Here is an 18,786-nt window from a genome sequence, read left to right as displayed (position 1 = left end):
ATGTCTGATGACGGGAGGGTACCACGGGAGAGCGCGGGGGAGCCAATGGAACCCCCACTACCCAACCAGAGGTACCGGGACGAAGGTAATGATTCATGTAGAATATAATATAATGATATGGGATATTAATAAGTCCTATGCGGACGATAATAGCAGGAGGTACCGTAGGTGGGGACACTCCTAATATAAGTGCTCATTCTTACAACCATAGCTAAAAGCAAAAGTTACACCAAGGTGCAGTCATACCGACCAATCACGTGTGATAGTCCCCGGTGGTCCCGGCCCTCCCCCTCCCCCGACCGATGGCCAATCGGGGCGACGGGAGGGGAGGAGACGAAACCGCCCGGTATGAATGAATGAGACTAAGTCACACCCCGTGGGTACACTCAGTCCTCAATATGTCGGAACGTTGAGGGAAGACTGAGGAACAAGCATACTTGACCCGTATGTCATAACCAACAACCATCGAGTGAGAGGAAGGGTGTACACTGGAGGAGGGGGGGATGGAATAGCCTCCCCAACCTGTGGGGGGGGGGGGGTATGGTACCGGGGAATCACCAGTGCGTAGTGGTAGACAGGGCTACCAACTGGAGATCCCCTCAAGATGACATGAAAATCCCAAAAATATGATCATAACAGAGTAAAGCAATAAATATAATATCAATGTACAAATACATAAAAATAATTAATGAATTAAAAGCGAAATCACGTAAGTAAGGTTAGGCATTCAGAAATAATATGGCGAGAGAGGGACTCGGGCGAGTGGCAAGGGAGGAGCATGACGCCATCAGCAGATGGAAAGCAGGGGTACCAACCTAGTTACTGAAGCGGTAGATCGAACAGCAAAAACAACAAAATACGCAAGAGTCCCACTCGAACCAAATGTAAAACTAGGTGGAGCGTACGAAATAAAACTAAAATGTTTAATAATAATAAGTGAGATGGTCGTCTTCCTAGAACTAGCGAAACAATCTCAAAGGTGACGCAATCCACCAACATGCACGAATGCAGGCATACCAACATAACCTACTCCTTGATGAAACGCTAACACTGATATCATAGGATAACATAAAATTAATGCTAGATGAAAGCATAAAGACGGTGTACTATATAAATGTAAGGAAAAAACTCCTAAAAGTTCGAACAAATATTAATGACTGACGAACTAACGAGAAAAAAGGGCAGAACCGAACCATGAACGGTAAGAACGGGGACGCCGTTCATATATAAACACTTCTCCATTAATAAAAACAGAGGTTACACTGCCCAATCTCGCTAACATTCATGGATAAAGTACTTAACTTCAATGGGGTATCATGGGAATCGGCCATCGATTATAAAATAATGATAAATCCAAGGATAAACACGAGAAAAAAAACATGTTGGACTTAATAACAACAAGTGCTATAAAGGAGTGACGTCACTGGCGTGGGTTGGGTTAGTGGTAGTAGTGTTGAACGGCACCTCGCTGTGGCGGGGATTTTGAAGAGGAGATATCTAAATAGTGCGAGACCTCTGGTTGTGAATTATCACGCCCCAGTATTTTATACCGACACCTTATATAGGTGAGCGAGCTGGGTTCAACCTGGCATTCCTATGCTTTTTTTCTCTGGTAATATATAGCAGTTATATTCCTTAGAAATAGTGCTCTAGGAGTATTTCACTGCGCGGCACAGGTCGGAGCCCAGAAATATATGTAATATACAAACGTACACAAAAATATTGGTAAAAAATCTGTCTTATTAAATTACATTATAAGACCTGAAAATACAAATGAACTACAGTGTATGATGAAATGAATTTACACAAATTTTGCAGTACAGTAATGTACAGTACCCGTATTTCACATATCTTACCTCTGGCTCTGATGACAACAAAGTAACGAGGGGTGGAGCCAGCTTCTTGGATAAGTTCTTGACAAACTCTGAATCGCTAACCATGAGTTCCATGAACTTCATGAGGCACTTGACAGCAGAGAGAACAACGGCAGCATTGGCGTGGGCCAGTCGAGGAGTAATACGTTCACATATACTGCAGGGAAAAACGTTCAACTCTTAAATTTCTTATACTTTCAGAACAACAATCATCATTAATATATGAACAGTAGTTTTTAATCAAGATAAGCTATTCACATAATTAATTAACCTTTCCACATGCTAGTACCTTAATCAAGAACAACGTACCTTTGTGCTTCTCGCTCATCCTTAGCTGTGTATTGCGAGAGGGCATCCAAAATAAACACCTGGCCCCATTCTGTACACTCATTCAGAGCAGTTAAAAGTTTATTCATGGTTGATGCATTCAGCTCCATAAGGGGCTGGCCAGAGCTGCTGGCTTCGTTGATTTCAGTTAAGGAAGCAACAGCATTGGCTACAACCTGTAAGCAAAGTAGCAAAAGCAATGAAAAACTATTCACATATATTCTTAGATTTTGCTAAAATTTTCATAAATTCAAACAAAAATAAAAACTATTTTAAATCCATAAATTCTATTATCTCCAGGTACAAAAATTAGTATATAATAAACCTAAAACCTATCAACTTCCATAGCAAGAAATTATAAAATCTAATTCTGCTGTGTGGAAAATATGTATTGCAGTAATGAAAGATATACTGAGAATACTTATTACAGTGTACAGTAATTCAAAATACTATCACATTTCAAAGCTGTGTTAGGAATGAATATATGGCTTCAGTGAGCATTACTGTTCATGTTTTGTATGCAACTTGGTAATCTCAGCAAGACTGCTAAACCAAAGACCATCATAGATACTTTGGGCATTCATGCCTAAGCGAGCTACTGTATATGGAAACCTGGAGTAGGTTATCAAATTTCCCTTTGCATGGAACCCCTTACAGCTGAGGCAGAGTAAAACACGATAGCTTAAACATGAGATCACTGTGGTATCTGCCACACAGAAGTTGTAATAAGCTTTTGCCCATTTAAAATGTCCACAACCGAGGCTCAATTTTCATGGGGCACTTGTGGGCCTTCTAACTAAACAGTCTTCAACAAGGTGATGAAATTGTGCCCCAAAACTTTAGACTTAGAAGATATATACATTGCTCAAAAGAAAGTTACCTGATAAATGTACTTCCCACCTCATACAGTACTGTCCATTGCCATTAAATTTCAAAAGAAAAAAAAATAATGGTATGATGGGCCATATTTTTGGAAATCTGTACTCGCATCAATATCACAACCAAGAACACTGTTATACAGCACTGTAATAAAAGGAATGGATGAAACTACCTCTGGTACTGAGCATGTGACATCCAGGCAACTCAATTGTGTTTGATAACAACGCAAGTTCTGGAGATGTAGGTACAGGAGTAGGTTTGCCAAGGCATCAGCCACCTGCTGAGATACTACCACTAGAGTTATTGGATCTTTGACTGACCAGATAATCCTACGGTGTACTATATAAATGTAAGGAAAAAACTCCTAAAAGTTCGAACAAATATTAATGACTGACAAACTAACGAGAAAAAGGGCAGAGCCAAACCATGAACGGTAAGAACGGGGACGCCGTTCATATATAAACACTTCTCCATTAATAAAAACAGAGGTTACACTGCCCAATCTCGCTAACATTCATGGATAAAGTACTTAACTTCGATGGGGTATCATGGGAATCGGCCATCGATTATAAAATAATGATAAATCCAAGGATAAACACGAGAAAAAAACATGTTGGACTTAATAACAACAAGTGCTATAAAGGAGTAACGTCACTGGCGTGGGTTGGGTTAGTGGTAGTAGTGTTGAACGGCACCTCGCTGTGGCGGGGATTTTGAAGAGGAGATATCTAAATAGTGCGAGACCTCTGGTTGTGAATTATCACGCCCCAGTATTTTATACCGACACCTTATATAGGTGAGCGAGCTGGGTTCAACCTGGCATTCCTATGCTTTTTTTCTCTGGTAATATATAGCAGTTATATTCCTTAGAAATAGTGCTCTAGGAGTATTTCACTGGGCGGCACAGGTCGGAGCCCAGAAATAGATTTTTCCTTCGTCAAAATCCCTTTACTGGTTACAGCCAAAAAGTCTGGCCTATTTTTTACACATTCTCCTCTTCCCTCATGTATCTGACACCACCAAAGGTAACCAAAATTTTTTTTTTTATATTGGGGGTTAACTAATGTACTGTCATTGTTCAGTGGCTACTTTCCTCTTGGTAAGGGTAGATGAGATACTTCAGCTATGGTAAGAAGTTCTTCTAGGAGAACACTCCAAATTAAACCATGGTTCTCTAGTCTCGGGTACTGCCACATAGCGTCTTGCATTTCTAAGGTTTTAGCTTAGCTAGCTAGCTATAGTAATATGATGGGTAACAGGAAAAGTTCCCTTATGAAATACTGTAGAGCCTATGAAGCTGTCCAAAAAGATCTCCTTTTTCAGTGGTTGAAATTAATTGCCACTGTTTGGAGAAAAGAAACCAGTATTCGAGATGGCAGCTAACATCAATTATCATTAGGCTTTATTAATGAGATTGCCAAATCACATTCCAGAACTCTAAGGATACATACATACATACATATACCAAGGCACTTCCCCCAATTTTGGGGGGTAGCCGACATCAACAATGAAACAAAACAAAAAGGGGACCTCTAATCTCTACGTTCCTCCAGCCTAACAAGGGACTCAACCGAGTTCAGCTGGTACTGCTAGGGTGACACAGCCCACCCTCCCACATTTCTCTGAGGATGGAGAAATGAAATTTCAGCCATAGGGGATGATATTCAATAGTAAGGTGTAACTGAAAGAAAAACTCACAGTTGCACTATGACATAAAAGTCAAGAGAAATTGGACACCAAGACAGAAGAAAGGAAGCAGGAGCAGTGGTGAAGGAGATGGTTAAAAAATAAAGCGGAGCACAGGGATGAAGAGAGGAAGCAAGACCCTTCAGTAATGCCGACAGTCCACAAGATGAGGGATATGGAAGGCGCTAATCCCCTAAAGGGCCTTGTCCAAACTATCCATCCTTATACTGTACATGTAACGAAAATTAGGAAAAAATATGAAGTTGAAAAAATTGGTCACTTAAACATGAAAAGAATAAAATGAACAGATAAAGAAGATAAATATAAGACCACACAGTACCACTAGAATTATGTAAATTTCACAGCACCTCTTTTTTCTTAAGATTTATAGAAAATGGTTCTGGTTACTTGCTGACAAATATACTAATAATGAGTTTAAAAATCTTTAAAAAGATAAAAAAATGTAATTCTTGTAAAAAGCATAGTGTATGTCAAACACAGCATTCCAGTTTTTCCTGTAGGTTTTACTGGACAAACTGCATTGTATTTCCTCTACCATATTTACAAAATCCTTAGTTAAAAAATTATATGTACTTACTATGGGCATCAATTATGCTAAACTATACAGTACATAATTTTAAGACTAAAAAGACAACTATTACTCACCATTGGGTTTGAATCAGACAGAAGCTCTTTCAGCTGATCCAAAAACCCTTGGTCTTCCACCATCGATGCATTTATATCGTGAAGTTTGGCAACGCATATAGCAGCAGTCTTGCGTACATATGGATCTTCATCCTTGAGGCACTTACGCAACGGTTCACATAAATATTCTGTGATTTTATCAACTCTGATGCACCCCATGGTCCTAACAGCCAAAGCTCTAATCAAGGGGTTTGGATCCTCACAATCCTGAAAAGACAAGTTTCACAAATAAAGACCTGATATACATTAAATATCCAGTTTTCATCTTCCGTAAACTAAACTAACTTGTGAAACAGATCATTGACTTTAATAGCAGGAAAAAAGCTACCTGCTACTTGAAAGGACCAATAGTCTATTGTAAAAAAAATTTGTGGTCCAAGTAAAATATCCCTAGGGAAAAGAGCATATAGATATGAACAGAATACATTATACTAATCTGTGGCATTATACCAAATGACAATTATGTTACTTTCAGAACAGAAAAAACTCACCTTGACAAATGTATTAACAGCCATAATGGCCATGTCTGGCTGGGACTTTGCATAATTCATGAGATACAAATAAACAAGCTTCTTCAGCTCCAGATTGTCAGTCTGCATGCAGTTGACAACATCAGGGAATAAGGCTGATACATCCTTGCCTGATAAAATACAAATGCAATACAATAATACTACACAGTACTGAGTAAAATTTAAGCTTCTCTCCTTCAATGGTCAGGAAATCTTATTGTTTTTAGAGCTGAGCATTAGAATGCAAATAAAAAATTAAAATCAAAGATGATGTAATCTGGTAGAAATAAATTGTAGAATATAAAAATGTACCAGGTAGTAAACAATGAATACTACTTGATTATATATAATTCAGAAAAACAAAGACTTAATCAACAAATTCATCTTATAATAGATTATATTATATTATAGTACTGTATATAGATGCAACCATGTTTCTGTGCATTTTGAAGAGTTCAATGCCTTGTCTTTAAAATATTAAGCAAGGGACAGGCTAGCAAATACCTGACGTAACTATTCCTGCCCCACAAACATTCATGTATTGTGTTATAATGTTAACCACTACCTTAATAAATCATTAATGCAAATCAGACGAATGGTCGAGAATCATATCGTGGTGTGAGGGTTGGATTGGCTAAGTTATGCAAGGATTTTTATACTTAATGCTACGGTACTTGCATAAAGTAAAAATGTTCTTCAATCTCAAAATAGTCGTATACAATTTTTTCTTTTATATTATTGTGTAATAAAGTAAAATGTGATGCAACTGCAGAAATAGAAAAATTGGCTACTCTTCAAAATTTCAAAATGACAGTCATAAACATCACAATTTTTTCAAGTATTTTTTTCTAACTATACGAACCAGAGTCCTATAATAGGAGTATGATTTCAACGAAGCCGGAACTCGGCTGTTAAAATCTATAATGAGGCGTTGGTAGTAACTGGCGGGGAAGCACTGGCTCTCGCCAGCACACTGAGTAGCCACTCTAACCTTTCCATAGGAGCTGACAGGTGGCTGAGGTGGGAAATGTAATATAAAGGATTTAGGTTTGTACAAATAAAGAAAAATGTTATTTTCATTAGTAAAATAAATTTTTTAATATACTTACCCGATGATCATATAGCTGTCAGCTCTGCTGCCCGACAGAAAAACCTACGGGCGGAATACGCCAGCGATCGCTATACAGGTGGGGGTGTACATCAACAGCGCCATCTGTCGAGTAGGTACTCAAGTACTCTATGTCAACACAGAACCAATTTTCTCCTCGGTCCACTGGGTCTCTATCTGGGGAGGAAGGGTGGGTCCTTTAATTTATGATCATCGGGTAAGTATATTCAAAAATTTATTTTACTAAGGAAAATAACATTTTTCAATATTAAACTTACCCGATGATCATATAGCTGATTCACACCCAGAGGGGTGGGTAGAGACCAGCATATATGTTAACCTTAAGAGCTAAGTATTCCGTATTTCATTTTAGCAGTTATTCAAAATAACAAACATAAAATTAATAAGTACCTGGTAAGGAAGTCGACTTGAACAATTACTCTGCCTTTTTAAGTACGTCTTCCTTACTGAGCCTCGCGATCCTCACAGGATGCTGAGCGACTCCTAGGAGCTGAAGTATGAAGGGCTGCAACCCATACTAAAGGACCTCATCACAACCTCTAATCTAGGCGCTTCTCAAGAAAGAATTTGACCACCCGCCAAATCAACCAGGATGCGAAAGGCTTCTTAGCCTTCCGGACAACCCAAAAAAACAACAATAAAAAGCATTTCAAGAGAAAGATTAAAAAAGGTTATGGGATTATGGGAATGTAGTGGCTGAGCCCTCACCCACTACTGCACTCGCTGCTACGAATGGTCCCAGGGTGTAGCAGTTCTTGTAAAGAGACTGGACATCTTTAAGGTAAAATGATGCGAACACTGACTTGCTTCTCCAATAGGTTGCATCCATTACACTCTGCAGAGATCTGTTTTGTTTGAAGGCCACTGAAGTTGCGACAGCTCTAACTTCATGTGTCCTTACCTTCAGCAAAGCATGGTCCTCCTCATTCAGATGGGAATGAGCTTCTCGAATTAAAAGTCTGATATAATAAGAAACTGCATTCTTCGACATTGGTAAAGAAGGTTTCTTAATGGCACACCATAAAGCTTCTGATTGTCCACGTAATGGCTTAGTCCGTTTCAAATAGTACTTAAGAGCTCTTACTGGGCATAGTACTCTTTCTTGTTCATTTCCAACCAAACTAGCAAGGCTTGGAATTTCGAACGATTTGGGCCAAGGACGAGAAGGAAGTTCGTTTTTGGCTAGAAAACCAAGCTGTAAGGAACATGTAGCCGTTTCAGATGTAAATCCAATGTTCCTGCTGAAGGCGTGTATCTCACTGACTCTTTTAGCTGTTGCTAAGCAGACGAGGAAAAGAGTTTTCAAAGTGAGATCTTTAAAAGAGGCTGATTGAAGTGGCTCGAACCTTGCTGACATAAGGAATCTTAGTACCACGTCTAAGTTCCAACCTGGTGTGGCCAACCGACGCTCCTTCGCGGTCTCAAAAGACTTAAGGAGGTCCTGTAGATCTTTGTTGTTGGAAAGATCTAAGCCTCTGTGACGGAAGACTGCTGCCAACATGCTTCTGTAATCCTTGATCGTGGGAGCTGAAAGGGATCTTTCCTTCCTTAGGTATAACAGGAAGTCAGCTATCTGAGTTACAGAGGTACTGGTTGAGGATACTGATTTTGACTCGCACCAGCTTCGGAAGACTTCCCACTTCGACTGGTAGACTTTGAGAGTGGATGTCCTCCTAGCTCTAGCAATCGCTCTGGCTGCCTCCTTCGAAAAGCCTCTAGCTCTCGAGAGTCTTTCGATAGTCTGAAGGCAGTCAGACGAAGAGCGTGGAGGCTTGGGTGTACCTTCTTTACATGCGGCTGACGCAGAAGGTCCACTCTTAGAGGAAGTGTTCTGGGAACGTCTACTAGCCATTGCAGTACCTCGGTGAACCATTCTCTCGCGGGCCATAGGGGAGCAACCAACGTCAACCTTGTCCCTTCGTGAGAGGCGAACTTCTGCAGTACTCTGTTGACAATCTTGAACGGGGGGACCGCATAAAGGTCTAGATGGGACCAATCCAGAAGAAAGGCATCTATGTGAACTGCTGCTGGGTCCGGAATCGGTGAACAATAATTTGGGAGCCTCTTGGTCATCGAGGTTGCGAACAGATCTATGGTGGGTTGGCCCCACAATGCCCATAGTTTGTTGCATACATTCTTGTGAAGGGTCCACTCTGTTGGGATGATTTGACCCTTCCGGCTGAGGCGGTCTCCCATGACATTCATGTCGCCTTGAATGAACCTCGTGACAAGGGATATGTTTCGATCTCTTGACCAGGTGAGGAGGTCCCTTGCGATCTCGTACAACTTCATCGAATGAGTCCCTCCTTGCTTGGAGATGTACGCCAGTGCTGTGGTGTTGTCGGAGTTCACCTCCACCACCTTGCCTAGAAGGAGGGACTTGAAGCTTCTCAAGGCCAGATGAACTGCCAGTAGCTCCTTGCAGTTGATGTGTAACTCGCTTTGAACCGGATTCCACGTGCCCGAGCATTCCCGACCGTCCAACGTCGCACCCCAGCCCGTGTCCGATGCGTCCGAGAAGAGAAGGTGGTCGGGGGTCTGAACAGCCAGTGGCAGACCCTCCCTGAGGAGAATGTTGTTCTTCCACCAAGTCAGTGACGACTTCATCTTCTCGGAAATAGGAACTGAGACCGCTTCTAGCATCTTGTCCTTTCTCCAGTGAGCAGTTAAGTGAAATTGAAGGGGGCGAAGGTGGAGTCTCCCTAACGCGATGAACTGGTCCAGTGATGAAAGCGTCCCTATCAGACTCATCCACTGTCTGACTGAACACCGGTCCTTCTTGAGCATGGACTGGATGCATTCTTGGGCTTGACTGATTCTGGGGGCCGACGGAAAAGCCCGAAAAGCTTGACTCTGAATCTCCATTCCTAGGTAAACTATAGTTTGGGATGGGACGAGTTGGGACTTTTCTATATTGACCAGGAGACCCAATTCCTTGGTCAGATCTAGAGTCCACTGCAGATTCTCCAGACAGCGACGACTTGACGCAGCTCTTAAAAGCCAGTCGTCCAAATAGAGGGAGGCTCTGATGTTTGCTAAATGCAGGAATTTGGCAATATTCCTCATCAGTTTGGTAAAAACTAGAGGTGCCGTGCTTAGGCCAAAGCACAGGGCTTGGAACTGGTATACGACCTTCCCGAAAACGAACCTTAGAAAAGGTTGGGAATCTGGGTGGATGGGGACGTGAAAGTACGCGTCCTTTAGGTCTAACGAGACCATCCAGTCTTCCTTCCTGACCGATGCTAGAACCGACTTTGTCGTCTCCATGGTGAACGTCTGCTTTGTGACAAAGACATTCAGAGAACTGACGTCTAGCACCGGTCTCCACCCTCCTGTCTTCTTCGGCACTAAGAAGAGGCGGTTGTAGAAGCCCGGGGATTGATGGTCCCCGGACTATGACTACCGCTCCCTTTTGTAGTAAGAGAGACACCTCTTGCTGTAAAGCTAGCCTCTTTTCCTCCTCTCTGTACCTGGGAGAGAGGTTGATGGGAGTCGTTGCTAGAGGGGGCTTGCGCAAGAATGGAATCTTGTACCCCTCCCTGAGTAACTTCACAGACTGTACATCTGCGCCCCTATTCTCCCAGGCCTGCCAGTAGTTCTTGAGCCTGGCTCCCACTGCTGTCTGAAGAAGGTGGCAGTCAGACTCTGCCTCTAGAGGACTTGGAACCCTTCTGCTTGCTCCCACGTTGACTTCCGCCATGAGCACCTCCTCTGCTGGAGGCTCTGCCACGAAAGGGCGGAATGAACCTTGACGCTGGAGTGTCCATCCTAGGTCTAGGTACGGAGGGCAAAGGGGTGACTTTGCGTGCGGATGACGCCACCAGGTCATGGGTGTCTTTCTGGATCAAGGAGGCAGCAATCTCCTTGATCAACTCTTCAGGGAAAAGACACTTCGAGAGTGGAGCAAACATCAGCTCCGACTTTTGACATGGGGTGACTCCAGCTGACAAGAAGGAGCAAAGGTGATCTCGCTTCTTGAGTACCCCAGACACGAAAGAAGCCGCAAGCTCACTAGAACCATCCCGAATGGCTTTGTCCATGCAGGACATGATGAGCATGGAAGTTTCCTTATCAGAAGGGGAGGTCTTCCTGCTCAATGCTCCCAAACACCAGTCCAGGAAGTTAAAGACTTCGAAAGCGCGGAAAACTCCCTTCATAAGATGGTCCATGTCCGAAGGGGTCCAGCAAATCTTGGAGCGTCTCATAGCCAGCCTGCGGGGAGAGTCTACCAGACTTGAGAAGTCGCCCTGGGCAGAGGCAGGAACTCCCAAGCCGAGAACTTCTCCCGTGGCATACCAGACGCTAGATCTGGAAGCAAGCTTGACCGGGGGAAACATGAAGGATGTCTTCCCCAGTTGCTTCTTGGACTGCAACCACTCTCCCAGTACCCTTAAAGCTCTCTTGGACGAGCGAGCGAGTACGAGCTTCGTAAAGGCAGGAGCTGCTGACTGCATGCCTAAAGCGAACTCAGAGGGAGGCGAGCGTGGTGCTGCAGACACAAACTGGTCTGGATATAAATCCTTAAAGAGCGCAAGCACTTTCCTAAAGTCTAAGGAGGGAGGCGTGGTCTTGGGTTCTTCGATGTCCGAGTGTTGGTCGTCAAGATGTGCAGCTTCGTCATCATCAGAGATACCATCGTCTGAATGTTGAGGAGGAAGAGGCAACGGAGTGGGCTGGACGGCTGAGTCCGGCAGCACGGGTGCATGCGTGGCTGCACTGGACCCAACATCATGCCACTGTTGGTCAGTCTGAGAACTGGCAACAACCAAAGCTGAGTGGGTGCGCAAAGAGTCTACTCCCGACTGTGGAAGGGTAGCGGAGACCACCGTGGGTTGCGGAGGCTGACGCACCGCGTCAAAACACGGCAGCCTAACTCCACCCTCCTGTTGTTGTGGTAGCTCACGCACGGCAACGGAGTGCTCCGTGCGTCTGTGAGCGTCAGCATGCGTCTGGCACGGTCGACTGCGCATGGGTGGAGGAGCTCTCACAGCCGGAGTGTGGGAGCAGGCAGCCTCAGCGTCTGCTGGGCGCACAACCGTGGCAGGTTGTAGGCTAACGGGTGCAGCGTCAACCTTCTCCGCACGAAACTCCTGCATAACCGCAGCTAACTGAGTCTGCATAGACTGCAGTAAAGACCACTAAGGGTCTACAAAAGCGGCAACAGACGGAGCTACTGTCCATTGTGACTGAGGGTCTAAAACAGCGGGTGCGGCAACAGACGGAGTTACTGCCTGTTGCGGTACCACTTTGCCTCTCTTGGGAGGTGTGCAGTCGTCGGAGGACTGCAGCGAGTCCGAACTGACCCAGTGGCTACACCTGGGCCGTTGGACTAGCTCGGAAGGGACCTTACGTTTAAGAGGCCGTGAGACCTTGGTCCATCGTTTCTGTCTAGAAACCTCTTCCGCAGGCGAGGAATAAATGGGCTCACTCGTCTTCTTGTGGGTGGGACGATCTCGGTAAGATATGTCCGAAACCACGGAGGGTACGTCTGTACGCTGATTAAAGCCTGTCGAACCCTTTGGTCGTACGACATTGCTTCTCCCCTGGGCTTGGGAGCTTGCAAGAGGTCCCGGACTGGGAGGACGACAGGCACGAACAGACGCACTCTCATGCGTAACACTGACACTTTTCACTGCACTGACACTCACTTCACTTCCCACTGCACTTTTACCTTTCAACTCTCTGACGTCAGCCATGAGTTGATCGCGGTCATTCGCCAATGACTCGACTCTCTCACCTAGAGCCTGAATGGCACACATCACATCCGCCATTGAAGGTTGATGAGAGCTAGCAGGGGGGTCGGGTGCAACCACTACAGGGGAAGGAATAGGTTGAGGGGCATGGGGAGAGGAAAAATCAATTGAGCGAGACGAACTCCTCCTGATCCTATCCTTCTCTAGCCTACGTGCATATTTCAGGAATTCTTGAAACCCGAATTCCGAAAGCCCAGCGCATTCCTCACATCGATCTTCCAATTGACAGGCTTTACCCCTACAATTGGAACAAACGGTGTGCGGATCGATAGAGGCCTTCGGAAGACGCCTTGAACAGTCCCTAGCGCTACATTTCCTGTACTTGGGGACTTGAGAAGGGTCAGACATCTTGAATTAGTCAAAGGGGGGAATTCAAAATCTATCCAAGTCGTCAACAAATAATCCAAATCCAAAAAAGAATGTAAGGAAGTAATGAAGATAACTTCTGCACAGCGATAGCTAATAACTAGAGATGAATACTTCACCAAATAACGTGAAAATCAATCCAGAAAACAAGAGCGTATTCAGTAGGTCTTGCCGGTGACACGACAGAGAGAAAATTGGTTCTGTGTTGACATAGAGTACTTGAGTACCTACTCGACAGATGGCGCTGTTGATGTACACCCCCACCTGTATAGCGATCGCTGGCGTATTCCGCCCGTAGGTTTTTCTGTCGGGCAGCAGAGCTGACAGCTATATGATCATCGGGTAAGTTTAATATTGAAAAATAAAAATTACTTTAAAAAATTTGTCATTTGTTCCTCCATGAATACAACTGCTGGTCCTATAACAGGAGACTTATCCTCACAAGGGAGGAATTTCCCATAATCTAGCTGGCTGGTTTAAAATTGCGGGATACTCGCACCTGCAGAGGTGCAGAAACGTTGACTCCTATACACATCCTAAAAACCCAAGAAAAATCTTGAAAAGCGATAGGCTGGGTTTCTGTCGAAAAGACAGACAGTCATGAAGGAACCTACAGAGAATATGAAGTCTGAAATGTATGGTTAAAGAGAAGTCCCTTGATAAAGTTCTTATCCTTTAGCCAGTATGCTAGATTGTCCCTAACCTCCTGCTCCACTGGAACAAGATGGTATGGAGGATTGTCAGCTGCTGATCATTGGTCTCTGATGAAGATGCCCATGAAGGCAAGCTTCTCCAAAACCAAGAGAAGTCTGTGCAAATGTTGCCATTGCCGAGCCAATAGTTCTTGCTGGATGAGAAAAGGTTGCATTACTCTCCTGAGTCTTGATGGAAGTACATTACTCCTGCTACTTCTGTGTCCATCAGCATTTCCAGGTACTGTACTCCCTCCTCTCAGTGAGCATGAGAGTAGACTTTACTAAATTTATCACAATCCCCAGATCGTGGCAAAAAGCCACAAGTTTGTCTCATTGTTGAAACAGCTGCCTTTGAGAGGACGGACGGACTCAGCCAGATGTCCAGGTATCATAAAAAAATGCCATTAGTGTAAGCCCAAGATAAGACTAGTGTGAACACTTGAGGCGCAGTAGCCAGTTCAAAGCAAAGAACTTTGAACTGGTATACCTTCTTCTTGGTCAAAGTGGTGGTACTGTACTTGCAGTAGGAAATAAAGAAGAGTACCTCCCCTTTGAATTGGAAGCTGTAAGTAAATGTCTTTCAGATCCAAAGAAATCCCAAAGTTATTCCTCCTGACAGCAGCTTGCACAGTGCTCGCATGCTTTCATTCGGATTCTCCATCGCCTTCACCGATAGTAAATCTGAAAAGTAATTCTGAAAAAAAATTATAAAGTTTTATAGGAAAAACAGTCTAGCTATGTTTAGTGGAGTGAATTACACATCCGCACTCTTCTACGGCTAAAATCAAAGAAGCTACTCAGTGTGCTGGTGAGGAGGGGCTTCCCCACCACACACCAGTAGCTTTTAACAATTAGGTATGAATTTTAACAGCGGAGTTCAAGCTTTGCCAAAATCCTACAACTATTAAAGGGCAACGGTTAGTATTCATGTAGGAACAGGTCTTAATTCATCAATTACTATACAGTATATTAAGAACTTCAAATAAAGGTAATCACAATGTAACTAAAGTAGAGTACTGTACTATATATCCAAAAGTAATAAAACTCACCAACTGTCATAGAAGCAATAACTTTCTTTACGGCTTCCTTCTTTTTCTCCTTTTTATCACTGTTTAATTCAGACTTGAGTTCAAAAATTTCACCCTTTTTGGTGGTCGTAAAATACTTGGAGTCCGTCATCTTTGGCCTCTTCTAATTGTCAATTGAGTTACTGAAAAGGAAGATATATCTTTATGTAAATAAGAGACAATATTCTCTTGGAGAAGATAGGCTTTAGGTTATAGAAGAAGCAAAATAAAGAAACAAATAAATTTCTTTTGCTAAAATATATGGATATAGTATTGCAACTATGTGGCCATCTCACAATAGGAATCAACATATGCCCTCATTAAATATATAAATGCAGTCATTAAATTGATACTAGAAAGCAAATTTGTTTGATACTGTCACGTACTTTTCTTAAAACTACATCTACGATAAAGAAGGTCCTCTACTAACAAACTTAATAGGTTCTCAGAAGCTGTTTGTAGTCGAATTTTGATAAATTTTGGCCTAAGGTAAGCCTAACCTAAATCCAATGCCTATGATTTCCAGCTGAAATAAAAGTCAACAAATAGTGGGGTTTCATATACAATGAATATCAGGTTATTACAACGCAAGTGCTGAGGAGGAATGAAGATAAGGGGTGGGGAGATGTAGGGGTAGAGAGGGGGGATGTTGATGAAGGAGAGGTCTAATTGGTGAGGGATCTATGGTCATGGTTCAATCACGCCCCAGTTTTCTATACCGACACTCAATGAGTGAGCGAGCTAGGTTTATCCCTGGCATTCCATGCATCTCTTTTTTTTTCTCTGGTATATTCAGCAATAACTACGCCTTAGAAATGGTGCTAGATTTTTCCTTCGTCAAAATGTTATTTTTATTAGTAAAATAAATTTTTGAATATACTTACCCGATAATCATGTAGCTGTCAACTCCGTTGCCCGACAGAATTCTAAGGAGGGATACGCCAGCTATCACAATACTAGAAGGGGGTGTACTTACCAGCGCCACCTGTGGCCAGGTACTCAAGTACTTCTTGTTGACACCTCCTCAATTATTCCTCGGTCCCACTGGTTCTCTATGGGGAGGAAGGGAGGGTCAATTAAATCATGATTATCGGGTAAGTATATTCAAAAATTTATTTTACTAATAAAAATAACATTTTTCAATATTAAACTTACCCGATAATCATGTAGCTGATTCACACCCAGGGGGGTGGGTGAAAACCAGTGTACAAGATTAAAGGATAGCTAAGTATCCCATATTTCATATAACAGTTATCTCAAATAACAATGAAATAATAAGTACCTGGTAAGGAAGTCGAATAGAACCGTTACTCTGCCTCTTTATTTAAAGTTCGTCTTCCTTACTGAGCGCAGCGTTCCTCTTGGAGGCTGAATCAACTCAAAGGTGCCAAAGTACACGGGGTTGCAACCCCTACTAAAGGACCTCTACCAAACCTTTAACCCCGGCGCTTCTCAAGAATGAATAGACCACCCGCCAAATCAAAGGATGCGGAAGGCTTCTTAGCCTACCGTAACAACCATAAAAACAATAAAAGTATTCAAGAGAAAGGTTAAAAAAGGTTATGGGATTAAGGGAATGTAGTGGCTGAGCCCTCACCTACTACTGCACTCGCTGCTACGAATGGTCCCAGGGTGTAGCAGTTCTCGTAAAGAGACTGGACATCTTTCAGATAAAATGATGCAAACACTGACTTGCTCCTCCAATAGGTTGCATCCATTATGCTCTGCAGAGAACGGTTTTTATTAAAGGCCATCGAAGTAGCTACGGCTCTTACTTCGTGGGTCCTTACCTTCAGCAATGCAAGGTCTTCCTCCTTTAAGTGAGAATGTGCTTCTCTGATCAGAAGCCTTATATAATACGAAAGCCCATTCTTGGACATGGGTCTCGGAGGTTTCTTGATGGCACACCATAAGGCTTCTGACTGTCCTCGAATAGGTTTAGACCTCTTAAGATAATATTTGAGAGCTCTGACAGGGCAAAGAACTCTCTCTAGTTCGTTACCTACCATGTTGGAGAGGCTAGGTATTTCGAACGATCTAGGCCAAGGACGTGAAGGAAGCTCGTTCTTTGCTAGGAATCCAAGCTGAAAAGAACATGTTGCAGATTCGGTTGTGAAACCAATGTTCTTGCTGAAGGCATGAACCTCACTGACTCTCTTAGCTGTTGCAAGGCAAACGAGAAAAAGTGTCTTGAGGGTAAGGTCCTTGAAGGAAGCTGACTGGAGAGGTTCGAACCTAGATGACATAAGGAACCTTAAGACTACGTCTAGATTCCAGCCTGGAGTGGAAAGACGACGTTCTTTAGACGTCTCAAAAGACTTAAGAATGTCTTGAAGGTCCTTGTTGGAAGACAGGTCCAAACCTCTGTGGCGGAGAACTGAAGCCAACATACTCCTATATCCTTTAATCGTAGGTGCTGAAAGGGATCTCTCATTCCTAAGATGTAGAAGGAAGTCAGCTATTTGGGTCACAGAGGTATTGGTAGAGGATATTGAATTGGCTCTACACCAGCTTCGGAAGACTTCCCACTTAGACTGGTAGACTCTACGAGTGGAAACCCTTCTTGCTCTGGCAATCGCACTGGCTGCCTCCTTCGAAAAGCCTCTAGCTCTAGCGAATCTTTCGACAGTCTGAAGGCAGTCAGCCGAAGAGCGTGGAGGTTTGGGTGCAACCTGTCTACGTGAGGTTGACGTAGAAGGTCCACTCTTAGAGGTAGAGTCCTGGGGAAGTCTACTAGCCATTGAAGTACCTCTGTGAACCATTCTCTTGCAGGCCAAAGGGGAGCAACCAGCGTCAGCCGTGTCCCTTCGTGCGAGACGAATTTCTACAGAACTTTGTTTATTATCTTGAACGGTGGGAATGCGTACAGGTCGAGATGGGACCAGTTCAGTAGAAAAGCATCCACATGAACTGCTGCAGGGTCTGGAACAGGGGAACAATACAGCGGAAGTCTCTTGGTTATGGAGGTGGCAAACAGATCTATGGTAGGTTGACCCCACAAGGTCCAAAGTCTGTTGCACACACTCTTGTGGAGGGTCCATTCCGTGGGAATGACCTGATTCCTTCTGCTTAGGCGATCTGCTGAGACGTTCATATCGCCCTGAATGAACCTCGTGACCAGAGTGAGGTTTAGACCTCTTGACCAAATGAGGAGGTCCCTTGCGATCTCGTATAGGCTCCTCGAATGGGTCCCTCCTTGCTTGGAGATGTAAGCCAAGGCTGTGGTATTGTCTGAGTTCACCTCCACCACTTTGCCTAGCAGGAGGGACTTGAAGTTCAACAGGGCTAGATGAACTGCTAGCAGCTCCTTGCAGTTGATGTGGAGTAATCCTTGTTCCTCGTTCCACGTTCCCGAGCATTCCCGTCCGTCCAAGGTTGCACCCCAGCCCGAGTCCGATGCATCTGAGAAGAGATGAAGATTGGGGGTCTGAATGGCCAACGATAGACCCTCCCTGAGAAGGAGGTTGTGCTTCCACCACAGGAGAGTGGTCTTCATCTCTTGGTTGATAGGGATAGAGACTGCTTCGAGAGTCGAACCCTTGTCCCAATGAGCTGCAAGATGGAATTGAAGAGGGCGGAGGTGGAGTCTCCCTAGCTCGACAAACAGGGCCAGTGATGAGAGAGTCCCTGTGAGACTCATCCACTGTCTCACTGAGCAACTGCTCCTCTTCAGCATGCTCATGATGCACTCTAGGGCCTGGCTTATCCTGGGGGCCGATGGAAAAGACCGAAAATCCTGACTCCGAATCTCCATTCCCAGGTACACAATGGATTGGGAGGGAATGAGTTGAGACTT

At 43.8% G+C, this 18,786-nt stretch overlaps 1 protein-coding gene across 2 annotated transcripts in view; it reads right to left on the bottom strand.

Annotated features, from left to right (window-relative positions):
- The window catches only part of AP-1-2beta (adaptor protein complex 1/2, beta subunit), a 96,728-nt gene that overhangs the window by 58,263 nt on the left and 19,679 nt on the right, over positions 1-18,786 (bottom strand). For both annotated transcript variants that reach the window (XM_068385810.1, XM_068385811.1), the window contains exons 2-6: positions 14,973-15,133; positions 5,963-6,111; positions 5,433-5,678; positions 2,184-2,377; positions 1,857-2,031 (exon numbers count right to left, since the gene is read on the bottom strand). In XM_068385810.1, the coding sequence (XP_068241911.1) occupies positions 1,857-2,031; positions 2,184-2,377; positions 5,433-5,678; positions 5,963-6,111; positions 14,973-15,102 (894 nt within the window). In that variant the 5' untranslated portion in view covers positions 15,103-15,133. The remainder of the gene's footprint in view (positions 1-1,856; positions 2,032-2,183; positions 2,378-5,432; positions 5,679-5,962; positions 6,112-14,972; positions 15,134-18,786) is intronic.

This window comes from Palaemon carinicauda, chromosome 13 (assembly GCF_036898095.1).
Source record: "Palaemon carinicauda isolate YSFRI2023 chromosome 13, ASM3689809v2, whole genome shotgun sequence".
NCBI classification, from domain to species: domain Eukaryota; kingdom Metazoa; phylum Arthropoda; class Malacostraca; order Decapoda; family Palaemonidae; genus Palaemon; species Palaemon carinicauda.
Note: the sequence above shows the minus strand (reverse complement) of the source record. Positions and strands in the feature narration are given on the sequence as shown.